At 36.6% G+C, this 16,241-nt stretch overlaps 1 protein-coding gene across 4 annotated transcripts; it reads left to right on the plus strand.

Moving 5' to 3' along the window:
• Positions 1-5,947: 5,947 nt before the first annotated feature.
• LOC136209743 (disease resistance protein RPS2-like) lies at positions 5,948-11,143 on the plus strand. 4 transcript variants are annotated; one of them, XM_066001324.1, is made up of 5 exons: positions 5,948-6,140; positions 6,932-7,026; positions 7,127-8,800; positions 9,354-9,433; positions 9,579-9,734. In XM_066001324.1, the coding sequence occupies exons 3-5, from the start codon at positions 7,139-7,141 to the stop codon at positions 9,595-9,597; spliced, it is 1,761 nt and encodes a 586-aa protein (XP_065857396.1). In that variant the 5' UTR covers positions 5,948-6,140; positions 6,932-7,026; positions 7,127-7,138; the 3' UTR covers positions 9,598-9,734. The 4 variants fall into 4 exon arrangements, with proteins under 4 accessions (XP_065857396.1, XP_065857395.1, XP_065857394.1 ...); XM_066001323.1 differs by lacking the exon at positions 9,354-9,433 and adding an exon at positions 10,939-11,143 and having other exon boundaries at positions 5,951-6,140; positions 9,579-10,015; XM_066001322.1 differs by adding an exon at positions 10,939-11,143 and having other exon boundaries at positions 5,951-6,140; positions 6,993-7,026; positions 9,354-10,015.
• Positions 11,144-16,241: the final 5,098 nt, after the last annotated feature.

The following is a 16,241-nucleotide window of genomic DNA, read 5'->3' on the forward strand; positions in this document are numbered from 1 at the left end:
AAAATTACAGATCTTTGTATTAAAAATTTATTAATAATTTAAGACGATAAATTTCATAAAATTAGACAAACAGTAAATCTATGTCAATAAAATCATTATTACTAGATGTAATGATTTGGATCACCGAAAATATGTTGTAGCTACCACGTCAATTACACTTCATGATATGTCTCACTTCGCCGTGTGGAAAATAAAAATAAAAATGAAAATAATAATAATAATAATAAATTGGATCAATTTGAGATAGGAGTTACCGTTATAATATTCAGAATATTTATTTTTTAATTGTCGCATGTCACTATGTAATGGCCATATGGAGACCTGTGTCAAACATACGTGCTAGCGGTTTCCCCAACTGTGGTTACAGATGTCAATAGATTCAAATATGTCAAACTTTCTTAAGCTACTTATGATATGAGAGTTCAGTTATGTGCCAATTTTTTGATTGACAAGTTGGATGTGAACAAAGTCAATAAACCATAAAAGATAGCAAACATGAAATAGGTTTTAATAAATGTTTGAGAGACTAAGGATCTGTGGCTTCATTTTGTCACAAGTGTGTCTTTTCCATAGTTGTCCCGTGCAAGCCATGTGTCGCTTTCATAATATCTATTAGCTTGAAAAAAAAATCGATCCAAAGTTTTTTTGGTTTCTAGTCACGTTGATGGGATCCTTTTTTCGCACTAAGAATATAAACTAGGGTTTATGTGTCATGTACATCCTGACGGGTTTATGTGTCAGTTTCTGATGTCAATTCCACTCTCATTTTCATTACTTGAAACAGCAACAACAACAAAAATACATTTTGGCACACAAAAAATAAACATATTATTTCTAATTATTTTCATACATCTAAAAAAATCGTTTAATGAAGCAGGAAATGATATCTTGGAATTCGCATCAGCTTATGACTTGAGTATCATGAACACATGGTTTATAAAAAGAACATCCCACTTAGTGACTTATCGGAGTGGCGGTAATACGAGCCAAATTGACTTCTTCCTAGTAAGGAGTGCTCGGAGAAAGAATTATATTGATTGTAAGGTGATCCTTGGTGAGAGTACGACAACCCAACATAGAGTAGTGGTGCTTGATTTTCGAAGTAGGAGATGTATGAGAAAACGAACACCACAAATGGAGATTAAGATTAAGTGGTGGAAGCTGCAAGGGGAGAACCAACAAAAATTTATAGATGAGATGGCCAAAAAAGATATTTGGACTTGTAATATGGATTTAGATATAGATTCGATATGGACTAAGATGGATCATAGTATAAGGGAAGCAACGAAGGAAGTTCTAGGGGAATCTAAAGGTAGCATGCCACCGGGTAAGGACACATCTTGGTGGACAGAAGAAGTACGACAAGCAGTAAAGAGTAGGCGAGAATCCTATAAAATATTAGGGAAGTGCAAGAGTGATGAGAACTACGAAAAGTACAAAGAGGCTAAAAGGTAAGTAAAAAAGGTCATACGAGATGCCAGAGCAGGTGAATCGGGATCTGTACACAAGATTGGATACGAAGGAAGGGGAAAGAGACATATATAGAATTGCTCGGATGAGAGATAGGAAGACGCGAGATCTCGGAAAAGTTAAATGTGTGAAGGATATGGACCAAAAAGTCCTAGTTGGAGATAATGATATCAAAGAACGATGAAGGTCCTATTTTGATAACTTATTTAATAAAGATCGCAGACAAAAGGTTGGAGATATAAGTATCCCTCACGATATGATAAATCGTGAATGCATACAGAGAATTCAAAATGGTGAAGTCAAAATGATATTAAATAAGATGAGATTGAAGAAAGCAGTAGGACCTGATGGCATCCCTATTGAGATTTGGAGATGTTTGGGAGAGAGAGGAATCAAATGGTTGACGATGTTCTTCAACAAAATTTGGAGAAACAATAAGATGCCATCCGAATGGAGGAAAAGTATCCTAATCCCGTTGTATAAGAACAAAGACGATGTCCAAGATTGTGCCAACTATGGAGGAATCAAATTAATGAGTCACACTATGAAACTGTGGGAGCGAGTGATCGAACAAAGGCTAAGGAGGACGGTGAAGATCTCGAAAAACCAGTTTGGCTCTATGCTGGGAAGATCAACTATGGAAGCCATCCATCTAATGAGACAATTAATGGAGCACTGCCGAAATAAGAAGAAAGACTTGCATATGGTTTTCATTGACTTGGAGAAGGCATATGATAAGGTAACAAGGGAAGTACTTTGGTGGGCCTTAATAAGGAAAGGCATTTCGCTGAAATATGTTGACATCATAAAGAACATGTATGAGGGAGCATGCACGAGTGTACGCACCAGTGTTGGGAAGAATGAAGAGTTCCCTATTACGATTGGAGTGGATCAAGGTTCTGCACTAAGCCCATTTCTTTTTGCCATCGTTATGGATGAACTAACGAGTTCACTTCAAGATGGTATACCATGGTGCATGTTGTTTGCAGATGATATTGTGTTGGTTGATGAGACGAAAGAAGGCGTGGAGAGGAAATTGGAACTATGGAGACAAACTTTAGAATCTAGAGGCTTTAAGCTGAGCCGAAGTAAGACAGAATATTTGAAGTGTAAATTTAGTGGTGATAGGAGTAAGGAGGCAGGAACAATCACCCTAGATAGGAGAGTTGTTCAGGCATCAGATTGTTTTCGGTATTTAGGATCTATTATCCAAACGGATGGAGAATTAGATGAAGATGTTGCTCATAGGATTAAATCTGGTTGGGCGAAGTGGAAGAGTGCTACGAGTTTCTTTTGTGACCCCGACATGCCAAATAGATTGAAGGGAAAATTCTACCGTACGACAATCAGACCATATGGTACGAAGTGTTGGGCAGTGAAACGCTGTCAACTCATAAGATGTTGGTGGCGGAGATGCGTATGTTGAGATGGCTGTGTGATCATACGGGAAAGGATCGGGTGAGTAATGAAATAATTAGGACAAAAGTAGGGGTTACATCTATTGAGAATAAAGTGAGGGAAAATCGACTAAGGTGGTTTGGCCATGTAAGACGAATAGCGCTTGATGCGCCGGTTAGGAGGACTGAAGAGTGACAAAGGGATGTAGTGGTGAGAGGTAGGAGAAGACATAAACAAACTTGGAGGAGGGTGATCGAGAGTGATATGAGTTTATTGGGGATTGAAGAAAATATGGTAGTGGATAGGAAAGAGTGGAGGGAGAGAATTTGTGTCGCTGACACGACTTGATTTCACGGTTTTATATGTTGGTTTATGTTAACCGACCCCGAATCATTTCGGGACTAAGGCTTTGTTGTTGTTGTATAATTTTTTCCTTAAATCAAAATTTGTTTTTATTATTTTTTTCTACAATAGTTTTTACCTCAATATAATTTTTTTCCTCAATATTATTACCTAATTTAATTTTTTATTATCATTGTTATTAATTAATTTTAATTTTTCCTGTTAATCAAAATGACAATGTAAAAAGAATAATATACTTGTTTAGGGGTTTTAATTTAAAAATTTATCGTTAAACTTATAGAAAATTAAATATGTTCATGCTTTTCACATTAGACACTTTTTATTTTTTACTCAATACACTAAAACGATACAGTTTTATCACGATGAACACTAAAAAAAATCTTGTCCAACCCGTTAAGGCTGGATTTTAGAAAATTATCCTCAACCTCAGACCACAATTAGCCACCAAATATGAAATCCTGTCTCCACCACCAATGGAAAAAGAGGATCAATGGCAGACTTATAAGCTGGAGCTAAGTGAGGAATAAAATAATATTGGAACAAATATTCAACTTAAGTTCAACTTTAACATTATTCCCTTCCCTTCATCTTTCTCAAGTATTTTTTCCCTCCCTTCTTTGAAAATATTTAACATATTAAAAATAAAGTTCTTACGTGAACAACTTTAAAACTTCCCATCTGTTTGTTTGGGGGAAAATAGTATATAGGAACATATTTTTCCAATTTTCCAGTGTTTGTTTAGACAGAAAAATAAGTCAAAAGAAAATAAGTAGTAAGTCAATGAAAAAAATTGAAGAAATAAGGGAAAATGTTTTACCCTTTTCAAAAGGGTAAAACATTTTCCTCAAACCGTCGCGTTTAGAGAAAAATGAGGAAAACGTTAAAAAATGTAAAAATACGAAAAATATGAAACACAAAAAAACATGAATAACGTGAAAACGTTACAAAACACGAGAATATGAAAAAAATCCGCAAAAAAGATGAAAAGGTGAACAAACGCGAAAAACACAAAAACGCAAAAAGCAAACACTTGAAAAAGCACAAAATATGAACAACGCGAAAAAGTGACAAAACACGAAATATACAAAAACGTGAAAAATACAAAAAAAAAACACGAAAACACGAAAAATGCTAAAACACAAAAATGTGACAATACGTGAAAAACACGATAAACATGAAAATTCGAAAAATGCAAACAAAACACGTAAACGTGAAAAATACGAAAAACATGAAAAAACGTGAATAACACGAAAAAATAACAAAATGCAAAAAATAAAAAACGTGAAAAAGGAAAAAATCGAAAAACTAAACGTGAAAACACGAAAGATTGAAGAAAAAATACAAAAAAACACAATAACATTAATAACACGCGAAAACGTACAAAAAATGCTAAAAATAAGAAAGAACGTTTTTCTTGTTTTTAACATTCATTTTTTTTTTCACATTTTCGTATTTTTCCACTTCTTTTCCATGTTTTCATGTTTTTAATATTTTTTTTACTTTTCGTGATTTTCGCATTTTTCCAAATTTGTGTTTTTAACAAATTTTCACGTTTTTCTTTGTGTTTTTTCACGTTTTTCTGTTTTCTATATTTTTTCAAGTTTCCGTGTTTTTAACGTTTTTGTGTTTTATATATGCAATTGAAAATAAAAAAAACTACAGAAAATATGTATTTAGTGTTTGGAAAATATTTTCCAGTGTCGTAGCCAAACACCAGAAAATATTTTCCAATGGTGTTGCCAAACATAAGAAAATATTTTATTTCATGCACAATATTTTTCCTGCAAATTTTTTTACAGAACACAATATCTTCCCCCCAAACAAATAGAGCTTTACATTAGAATCTCCTACCTCGATGTTGGTTTTTTTACTTGTCCAAGATATATATTTTCTATGAAATTTGATATTTTTATAAATTCATTAATGTAATAAAAAAGGGTAAATTCAAAAAAAAAAACTCACGTGGTTTCATGGATTTCAAGAAAAACCCCTATGGTTTGTTTTTACAAAAAAAAGGAGCGTGTTATACGCCGTTACCCGAAAAACGGAAAATGGCTTAACACCGTTAAAATGGATGACGTGGCAATGGGTAAAATTGGAAAAAAGAATTTTTTTTCGGGTAAGAAGAAAAAGAAATAGAAAAAAAGGAGGAGAAGAAGAAGAAGAGAGAAAAAAAACAAAAAAAAAACCGTCTTTCTAATTTTACCCATTGCCACGTCATCCATTTTAACGATGTTAAGCCATTTTTCGTTTTTTGGATAAATTATAAGAGCATCTCCAACGCTCCCCATAAGGAGCATTGGGGATGCTAATATAGGGAGGGTTGAAGTCCAACCCTCCCTATATCCTTCTCTTCTTTTAGGGAAATTCAGAATTCTTCTCTAAAAGAAGGGAATGAGAACACTAATTTAATATATTTTTATTAGTTTTTATTTATTAAAGATATGTTTTAAATGTAAAAGGTATTATAATATTAATAAATGTTGTATATTAAATGAAATTGGGGAAGAAATTTGATTAGTGAGTTGGAGAAAAAATAGGGATTGGGGAAGAAAAAATGGAGAATTAAGAATATGGAAGGGAATTAAGGGGAATTGGGTTGGAGATACTCTTGCTAATTTTTTTTTTTTTTTATAAAAACAAAGCAGATGAGTTTTTCTTGAAATCCATTAAACTACAATGAATTTTTTGGAATTTACCAAAAAAAAAAAAAAAAGTGTTAACTAATTTTTCTACTTTAATTTTGATCAGTAGGGCTCCAAAATCCCATAATCAGGCAGGCCTGCTCTCTTCCCTAACCCCATCCAAGCAGAGCCTAACTCTTTCATACAAATTTGATCTTACTATCTCTGTTGATTTGACGGCATCCTCTGGCCCAAGTCCCAATCATGAAACATATGTGATTACAGGTCTTAATTTTAATTTTGTTTGCAATTACTTTCGTAATTCTGCTTCTGTTTTCTTGGCGTCTTTGGCAAATTTAAGCTACTGATAATTGTCACTGCTTGCTGCTCCTATTTCTTTCCTCACTTGTTTAGTGTGTGTGACTGTGAGCATAACTTAATTGAGCTGCTGATGAACAACAATCAGTGTTTTTGAAGTGATTTTTAATTCACTTAGTATTTCAACATTTTTCTTCGTAGAATTGTAGTCTGCGCAATTACTTGAGCACTTTCGCTATGTTTATTGCTGATTTCAACAAATCAGGGCGGGCTTTCTCTAGTATAGTATGTATATGTGTAATTAAAGTGTTTTAGGTTTTTATCTCAGTTCTGCAAAACCATGAGTGAGATCATTGATTCATTTGATTATGGGAGAAGGGTAAAAAATGGCCCTAAAGTATCTGGTGAAGTGTACTTATACCCTTAATGTTTTTTAGCTTGCAATTTTACCTACTTCGTTTTTTCCTAGCTCAATTTTTCAATTGAATTTCATTAGTAAATAGGTCCGAAATTACTGATCTTGTCAAAATTCGTCAATATGTTTCATCCGTATTCACTTGAAAGTGGGCAAAATTGAGCTAGGCAAATGATGAGGTGAAAACTTTAAGGGTATATTTACATTTAGCTCTCTTTTATTCTATCAAACAATTGTCATGACCTTGCAGTTAAAACAAGCCAGTGCTACGATATATCATTCAGTTAAAAAAGAGTCTAAGATTGAGTTACAACTAGCTTATAGACTAGTATTTACTTTACAGCTTGGCAGTTGTTGCTAATTCTTCTGAGCAAGCTTAATTCCTCTGCCATTTTGTGTATTAGAAGCAGAAGCTGATACAGGAAGTCAAATTTGCAGGTAAAATTTCAATCCTTAATTTGACTGCTTGATTAAATGATTAATACATATTTGATTAGTTTATGAAGTATGATTGACGATAGTACTGTTCACCATCCAGATTTTCAATCAAATGGAGACACCTCTGGAAGCCGATTTGTGTCTTTTAATTTGCAGCATGTTTCGTGAAGGTTTTAGAATACCAGTTGAAGATTTGGTTAGATATGGGATTGGTTTAGAGTTGTTTAAAGATGTGCATGACATATTTGGAGCTAGAGATAGGGTCCATCACCTCATTGAGATCATTAATAATACATCACCTTACAGAGTCAAGCTTCGACGCAGTAAAGATGAGTACAATAATCACTATGTCGAAATGATGGATGATGCATATGGCTTAGCAACATCAATTGCCTTAAGGCATCAATTAGTATTTGGCCATGAGACTGTCATGAAAAAGTGGCGAAAAACAGGTGAGTATAAACATTACTTTGGACTTTCACTTGTGCTTAAAAAAATTAGTGAGAACCCTGTTAGTTTGAAGTGTCCAAAGCTTGTTGTGCTACAACTTCAATATGGGGAAGATTCACAAAGCCTTCCCGATAGCTTTTTTAAAGGAATGAAAAAGCTTCGAGTTCTATCTTTAGACATTCCATCACTGCCACGTTCACTTAGTGTCCCAAGAAGTCTTCGAATGCTGCATCTTAAAGCACTTAATTTGGAAGGTATGCATGTAATTGGAGGTTTGATAAATCTGGAATCTCTTTCAATATCTACCTTTAGCTCAACAGATGTTCCTAGGGAGATGGGACAACTAGGTAATCTGAGGTTGCTTGACTTAAGAGAAATGAACCTTTCATACATTCCACCAGGTGTACTGTCAAAAATGTTGAAATTAGAAGAGTTGTATCTGCCGTTAACCTTTAGAAGGTGGGGATGCAGGGCAAAAGAAGAATATGATGCTTATGATGAATGGGAACCAAGGGAGGAGGAGGATGATTATTATAATGAGGATCGAGTCAATGCAAGTCTTAGTGAAATAGCTTCTCTTTCGCTAAATGCATTACAAATTAGGGTACAGAAAGCTTCACTTTTGCCTAAAAAGTTTACATTCTTCAAAAGCATTCGGAAGTTTAAAATTCTTGTACAAAATTATCTTAAATATCAATTGTTTGGCGAAGGTTCAATGAATAAGTTGGAATTCACAGGCCATGCATGTGATATCAAAGAGAGCGGTATCTATGATTTGATGAGTAGAACTGAAGACTTGAGTTTAACAAGAGTTAGAAATTTGAAAAATGTCATGAACCAACTGGAAGTGGATGGCTTTCCTCATTTAAAGAAGATGAGTATTACTGAATGTGATGAACTAGAATACATAATTGATACAGAAGAAAAACAGATTTCGTGTAGCTCATTCTGGGAGTTGGAGAGTCTCCATTTATCAAAGTTATGCAAGTTGGAACAAATTTGGCATGGAACAAGGCCACGTTTTGGATGGTTTGAGAAATTGAGAAAGATAAACATAAGGTTTTGTCATAAATTGAAAGATGTTTTTCCGTTGTCTATGGCTAGAGGATTGAGACAACTTCAAAGCATAGAGATACTTGATTGCAATGAAATGGAGGGAATTTTCTATAAAAATGAAGGGGATGATAATGACAATGATGTTTACTCTATTGAAGAATTAGATTTGCATTCACTTCCAAAGATGATTGGTTTTCTAGTACACAAGGATAAAACAACTGATGGGGTTCATGACAACACCAATCGATTCTTGACAAATAATAATGAGGTAAGAATGCAGTATAATTTCTGTTGACGCCTTATCTTTTTATAGGATTTTTATTTATTTAAAAATATGGTAGTGGATAGGATGGAGTGGAGTGGAGGGAGAGAATTTATGTCGCTGACACGATTTGATTTCACGGTTTTGTATAACGGTTCATGTTAGCCGACCCCGAATCATTTCGGGACTAAGGCTTTATTGTTGTTGTTTTAATCTTTCTTAATATTACTCAAATAGTATCCCATTCACAAATTGTGTCAAATAGTGCATCCAATGGCGCTTTCCAATCCTTTTCATCAAATGAAAGCACATCATCATCATTGAATGCTATAAGTTGTATTGTTCCGGCGACGTAAGGACCTGTTTCCAACAAACAGGTCCCGTTTGTTTGCCGGAAAATATTGGGCAGAAAAATATTTTACTGATTTTCCGGTGTTTGTGTGCTTAGGAAAATATGAAGTATGTCTATGTCTATTTTTATTATGATGCGCAATAATATTTTTAGAGTAAAATTCAGTATTATTTGTTAACTAGCCTTTTTTTTCATTTCATTTGGAAGGTTTCACTTACCATGGACGAGGACATAATTAGTCATATGGAGCTGTATTGTGCATTTTCATCGAAAATGATGGATAAAAGGTTGAGAAATTTGAAAAGGCTCAAGATTGCATTTTGTGATTCACTAAAAGTTATATTTTTGTTTAAGAATAGAGTGTTCAATTCACTGCAACAGTTGGAGTTGTTTGGTCTACGAAATTTATTGCATATATGGTTTCCTATTCAGATTCAGATTCAGCCGATGATCATGGCATTTCAGAAGTTGCAAGTTCTAACTTTATTAGAATGCAACAACTTACTGTATCTTCTCTCACCTCTGATAGCCAATCTTTTGGGTCAATTAAAGAAGATACAGATTAGCCGTTGCGAGAAGATGGAAGAAGTTGTAAAACAGAATGGAGAAGAAGAAGAAGAAGCAACTGTGGATAAAATTGTATTCCCTCAACTAAAGGTTTTGGAACTTCAACATTTGCCTAACCTTGAAGTTTTCTATGGTGGAAATTGTGCAATTGAGTTGCCTTTGTTAGAATCTTTGAAGCTCAATCAATGCAATAAGGTGAAGTTTTTTTCTTATGGGGCATTGAATACACCAATTCTGGAGCGTATACAAATGAATGGAACCTCATATCCACTTATGGAAGATGTTAATGTAACTATAAAGTGGTAAAATCTCTTCCCTTTTTATTAAATTGATGATATGATGTTAGTTTACTTGCCTTTTTTGTTTTTTTTGGTTTGATATATTAAGGGCATTGTGATTGGCCAAACAACCGGTTGGCTTCTGAACCTTAGGTGTTCCATTACCCGGGTAAAAAGCATCCATATGATCACTCAAGTTTGGCCGTTGTCACGGCATGGTCATTAAACTTTAGAAATAAGACAATAAAGTTATTAAAGTGTTGCTCCGGCCACAATAAAATCACAATGATCGGTTTTAGTGTCCATGTGACGCCGGAGTGATGATGTGGACAATTCTTAAAATCAATTTTATGATAACAATTCTTAAAATCAATTTTATGATATGTACTTGAGGTTTTTACAATATGTGGAATTAGGTGGGTCAAACCACAATTAATTTTATTTTTCCTATTTATAACCATAGTTGATGTTTATTTTATTTTTTTAATTCATTGCCAGGTGGCAGACACGTGTCTGACTTTATTGTCTTATTTTAAAGTTTAATAACCATGGTGTGTCAATGACCAAACTCGAGTGACCATGCGTCCTTTTCATCCTCCATTAGCCCTCTGAACTTACTTAAACTGATATGGTTAACCTTTAAAGTCTTAAGTGGCAACAAAGGGAGATTTGGACAAGTTGAAGGATATATCACTATAAGTAAGTTCGTAAGGTTTAATAGATCACTGTAATCAAGTTTAAGGATTAAGAGGTTACTTTAAGCAAGTTAAGGGAGCCAATAGATCATCCTAATCAAGTTTAGGAGGATGAAGAGATATCTTCAAAATGGATATCTTTATTAATATGTTTTACTAATCAATTTTACTTTTTTTTTTTTTTTCATATGTCAATTGCTAAAGCTCGACATTAATTAATAAATTATATTTACAATGTTCTTTTTTTTCTAGGCTGACGGCTAAAAAACTGTAGAGACAAGTTCTCAAGATTGCTAGAGTTTATGATCAGACCTCAACCAAATTGACGAGTAATAATTTTTATATTTACTAAGATATGCTCCTTGAGATTTTCCATTTGATTTGTGTGTTGTGTGCAGGGAGAGACAATTATTGTAATATTGTTCTATCTATGAGAGTGTTAAATGAAACATTGTAATGAAGGAGTTAAAGCAAGCCGAACAATTGAATAATCGGTCCGGTTTAACAGAAAGGTCTGACTATTTCCAATAGAAGTCGTTTGGCTTTATTGTTGTCAGATATTAACATGAAGCGTGTAGGTCCCTTATAACGTGCCAAGTTAGTTCCAAGGGGGATAGGAACTATCTAAAATTTTGTCCGTAGGCTGACTTCTTTTCTTATGAAAAGGATTACACAGCGTCACTAAGTAGATTCAAGACACAAGCTTAGTCAACTTGTGACTAAGTCTGCTTCTTTACTTGAGTCAGGAAATACCACTTAGAGTCTATTCCTGAACTCAGCTTCTTAGTAAACTTAACTCAGCGTGAGCTCTTTACTTAGTCAGTTTTTCACAGCAAGCAATATATATTAAAGGAGTTTAAGGGTTAGAAAGATATTACTCAGCAGACTTATCCTGGTTCGGCCTCTCCGTCTACGTCCAGTTCCCGGAACTCGTTCCGAGCTTTTTGAATTCTCTACTGAGCTCTTTAAAGGTAGAGCACGAAACCTTTTACAAATAGAAGCTGAGTATGACAAGAGTACCTTCCTCTATACCTCTACTCACTCCTATATCTATGCTGAGTACTATAACCGAGTACTCAGCCTCTCCTTTCTATTCTTCTAGAAATGATAAAGTGTTTGTCCTAAACAACGATTGCTAAGACACTTTAGATGATTGGAAATCACTTTAGACTTTTACACAATAATATGGAAATTGGTGTAAGGTATTTGCTTTGCTTTTCTCACAGAATCTTCGAGTATGAATTTGGTCAGCGTTTTGACTAATTGAAGTTTTGCATTGATTGAAGCAAATGGATGGCCTTTATATAGTGACACTTGAGGCACCTGGTCATTTCGAATTTCGAAATAACCGTTGGAGGGAAACGGCTTCCTGTCGTTGTCACTCTAGGCGTGCTCAGCGTCGTTGGCCAATAGGATTCTTGCATCTTCTGTCTTCGTCAGTCTTCGGTAGAATGTTTCGCCATTTAAGGAAAAGTCTACGAGACAGCTTTCTGCGCCTTCTGAACTTTTCCCAAAGTAGAAATACTTTGTCTAGAAGTTGAACATTTCCTGCCGCTGTCCAGACTGCTTTGTCGTCCAACTCAGCAGCTTCTTCTTGAAGCTTTTGCCACGAAGGCTTCTCGATCATTCTCTTGCTGAGTCGTCGTTTTAGTTGATACGGCTTCGTTTTGAACTCTTGAGCCGAATGATCTTGATGTGTTGACTTGGGCTTGACTTCCACTTTATGGGCCTTTGGGCTTTTTTAATCTCAATGTCTTATACACAATTAAACTCAACATTGAACAAACACATTAGTGTAATAAATCAAAGCATTTAAATTTGATGTGTTAGAACATTTTTATCATTACTTAAATAATTTTGTCAAATCAAAATCATGTGGAAAGATGTTTCAACAAACTCCCCCATTTTGATGTTGGCAAAAATATTCAGTCGAAGAACTCAGTGTTGAGCTCCCCCATGATAGTTGACCTTATTTTATCAAATAACTCCCCCGTAAGGGTTGAGCCACTGACTTAGTTTTACTCAAAACATTTCAAGCTTTAGTTGAGTAAGTCTAAGGTCAGTTTTCAGAGATAGGTCAGCTCATGGAACATATTCTATTTAACTCAGTTTTACGCGGAAGGTTTAAACATCAGAGAGCGTTGAGTAAGCTTTGTTCAATGAGTTTTAGTTAAGTGGACATATAAGAAGTGGTCAACATGTATGATCAACACAGCAGACATATCATCAATTAATATAGACAGTGTAGCACAGTTGATTTAATGAAGATGCGTTTTAACAAATTATATCAATCACTTATGTAAGCATCGCATAAGAGTAGTCAGTATGAAAGAGATGCATATAATTTGTTTTGAATTTAAAGTCAGCACAACAAGGTTCACACAAAAAAAATATAGATATAAAGGTTCAAAAAGCTAGCTATCCTAGACAACTTAAGCTACTTTTGTTTGCCCTTGCCCTTGTGTTGCGACTGACTAACTGAGGCTTGCTGAGTTCTTGGGGCTGGTTCTTTCTCCCCCGTTTTGCCATCATCAGGTTTGGGAATGAAGGTGGAGTCAATTGCAGCTTGAGTGAGGCGCTGAGAAAATGCCTTCAGCTTTCTCGTGCTTTCATTCATTCCGTCGAAAATGGGAACACCATCATCCACAATGGATCGAGGAATTCCGATTGATGCAGCACTCAGCATGCTTAAGACAGCGGCTTGAGACTTGCCAATCCAGTGCATGTTTTCAGTGAGCATGGCAAAGGCTTGATGAAACATCTTTAGCAAAGAGGAGTCATAATACTCACGCCGAGCGTTGATTTCGTGCACATTGCTAAAAGTTGCTCGAGAATACTTCAGAATCTCGTTGGTTTTAAGCTCGTCAGTTGCCATCTCTTGTCGGTTTAAGTTCAGCAGACGCACAGCCTCACTAATTTGCTCAATGGAGCATTGAGAGGAAGTGGAAAGCTGGTGATTGGTTTTCTCTTGCTTGGTGTGAAGCTGGCTGAAGAGATGTTGTACTTCGACAGAAGTGGCATAAGCTGAGTTCGCAGCTGACAATTGATGAATCTCCCCTTGCAGTGAGTTCAGATGGTTAACCATGGTCAGCTGGAGTTCGGCCAGCTTTGTTAAGGAGTCCTGTCTGGGCTGTTGAGATTGTAGTGTAGTCATGACACTCAGAAGATCCTTCATACCTTTGATCTCAGTAAGAAGCTGAGTGACAGATGAAAATGGAGTTGACTCAACAGTAGCAGACCTAGCGGTATTGGTACTTGTTTGATGGAGGTCCTGGATAAGAGCTTGAGCTGAGTCAACGATTCTTCGACCAGACTCAGAGGCATTAAGGTAGCTAAAGGATCCATCTTGTGCTGGCCCAGATGCCGGAGGTGGAGTAGAACCGAATAAGGGCAATGTTTGGTTCTGCTCGTTATTGGAAGGCCCAGCATTGTCAACGGCTGGCCTAGAATTAGTATTGTCAGTGGAAACTGACTGAATCTGATTCTGCTCATTTAGTTGGGGAAGTGAAGGATCAGCAGAAAGAGTTGCTTGCTCATTGCCAGGCTGAAGCTGACTAGGTGATGGAATTTGAGGAAGTTCAGTGTCCACCTGAGCAGGAAATTCCTTAGCTTGCTCAACAGTTTGAGGAGCGGAATCTTCGAGCACTTGCTCGGCATTACTTGGGTTAGCGGAGGCATTTAAGTTGGCATGTCCCTCTTGAGAAACAGAGGCTTGATTTTCTTGCAACTCAAGTTAAGGTACAGGTGGGTTGGAGAAGTATTTAAGTTGGACATCTGTAAGATCGGGAATCTCATCCCTCAGCGGTGAGTCACCCATGAGGTCAATAACGGGTGCTTTAAAGGCTGTCTTCTTTCGCAGTCTCCTAAGCTTCGGAGGAGTAGGGTCACACGGAATAGACTCAATGGAGTCAGTGGGAGAGGCATCCCTTTGAACAGCAGGAGCATTTTCTTGGTTCTCGGTTTCTTCTTCATCAACCAACTCAGTGTTGATTGGTTCAAGATGCTCATCATCTGCTAGTTCCTCAGTGTCATCCTGACCACTTTCTTCTTCTTCAGACTCATCATCCAGTTCTTCTTCTAACTGGTCATCCAACTCTTCCTCATCAAACTGACCACCCAATTGGTCTTGGTCTTGTTCTTCCTCAACCTGTTGCTCAGCGTCAATCCCTTGACTCTGTGCATAGTGTGAGTTAGGAGGAACGACGATATCTGTTGGCATGGCCTCAATAGGTCTTAACTCAAAGTTGAGCTTCTTCCTCTTTCTTAGTGGTTGGTCAGCAACCTCTCTTTCTTCTATCTCAGGCTCAACTTGCCTAGGTCTTTTCTCAGCTGACCTAGATCCACCCTGACCTGGTTGAATCTGAGGCTTGGTTCCTCCGCAGAAAAATTTAAGCTTCTTCGGGGCAGAAGCAGCAGCTTTAGAGGTGCTTTGCACAGCTTTCCTCTTTCTTTGTGTTCTGCCTTTTCTAGTTACTACCCCTTCAGCATTGGTCTCCTCAGCGTTCTGGACAGCTTCTCCTTTTCCTTCCTTCAGCACGATTGGTAGGTCATGTGCCAAACCAAATAGGGCAGCAGCTGTAATTTCGGTTCCCTGAACTTGTATTTCTCCAACCGTGTCCACCTTGTGATCCTAGAGGATTCGAGTGATGAAGGAGCCCAGCCTAAGGGTTCCTGTACTTCGTAGAAACCCACTGATTATGAAGACATGCATATTTATCGGCGTGTAGGTCAGCATGTGCCATATGAAACACTGCTCGAAGTTGGTTGCTGAGTTGGTGCAGTTGATTTTGGGGTAGAGGAAATTTGTCAGTATGTAATGGGCCATCTTTTGATGCTAACCCATGGAAGTGCTTGAAATTTCACCTACATGACCCTCAGGTTTGCAGAAGGTCTGAACGTAGTCGGTTTTGGTATGGTCACCAGATTTACGAAGTATAGCTCCTTCGTTTTTCAGCTTAAACAGTGAGGCTAGATATGCTGGGTTGATGGAGATGTTCTTTCCTCGAACATGAGTTGCTAGGTAGTTCCTGTTATCATTGGCGACTTTCAGGTTGGCGTAAAATTCTCGTACCAACTCAGGGTAAGTGGGATCCCGAACTGAGAACAGCTCGGTCCAGCCATTGTTCTTGATCCACTCACAGAAAGGCTGCTCGGCATCCACGAATCCTTGTGAGAACCACCGCGAGTGGTCTATCTTCCACCCCCTCATGTTAAAACACCTTTCCACAAGATTTTGATTTGACAAAATCATCCATGATTAAGAGGCAATTAAATTTAGATGCTTTGATTTAATTGTACTAATATGTTTGTTCAATATTGAGTGCAAAAATATATAAAGTAAAGACAGGACAAAAGTCAACATAAGCAAAGCTGAGTGGAAAGCAACTCAGCATGATAGAATAGAAGCTGAGTAGAGTAAAGATTCAGAAGCAAAACGAAGCTGACTAAAGTTGAAGACTTCTTAAGGAGTGATTAAACAGAACGGAGCTGACCTAGAAGGAACTCAGCATGTACGACGAACACTCGAAAAGAACAAACGAAACTGAGTAATAGTC

The sequence above is a fragment of the Euphorbia lathyris genome, chromosome 10, assembly GCF_963576675.1.
Source record: "Euphorbia lathyris chromosome 10, ddEupLath1.1, whole genome shotgun sequence".
Lineage (NCBI taxonomy): Eukaryota > Viridiplantae > Streptophyta > Magnoliopsida > Malpighiales > Euphorbiaceae > Euphorbia > Euphorbia lathyris.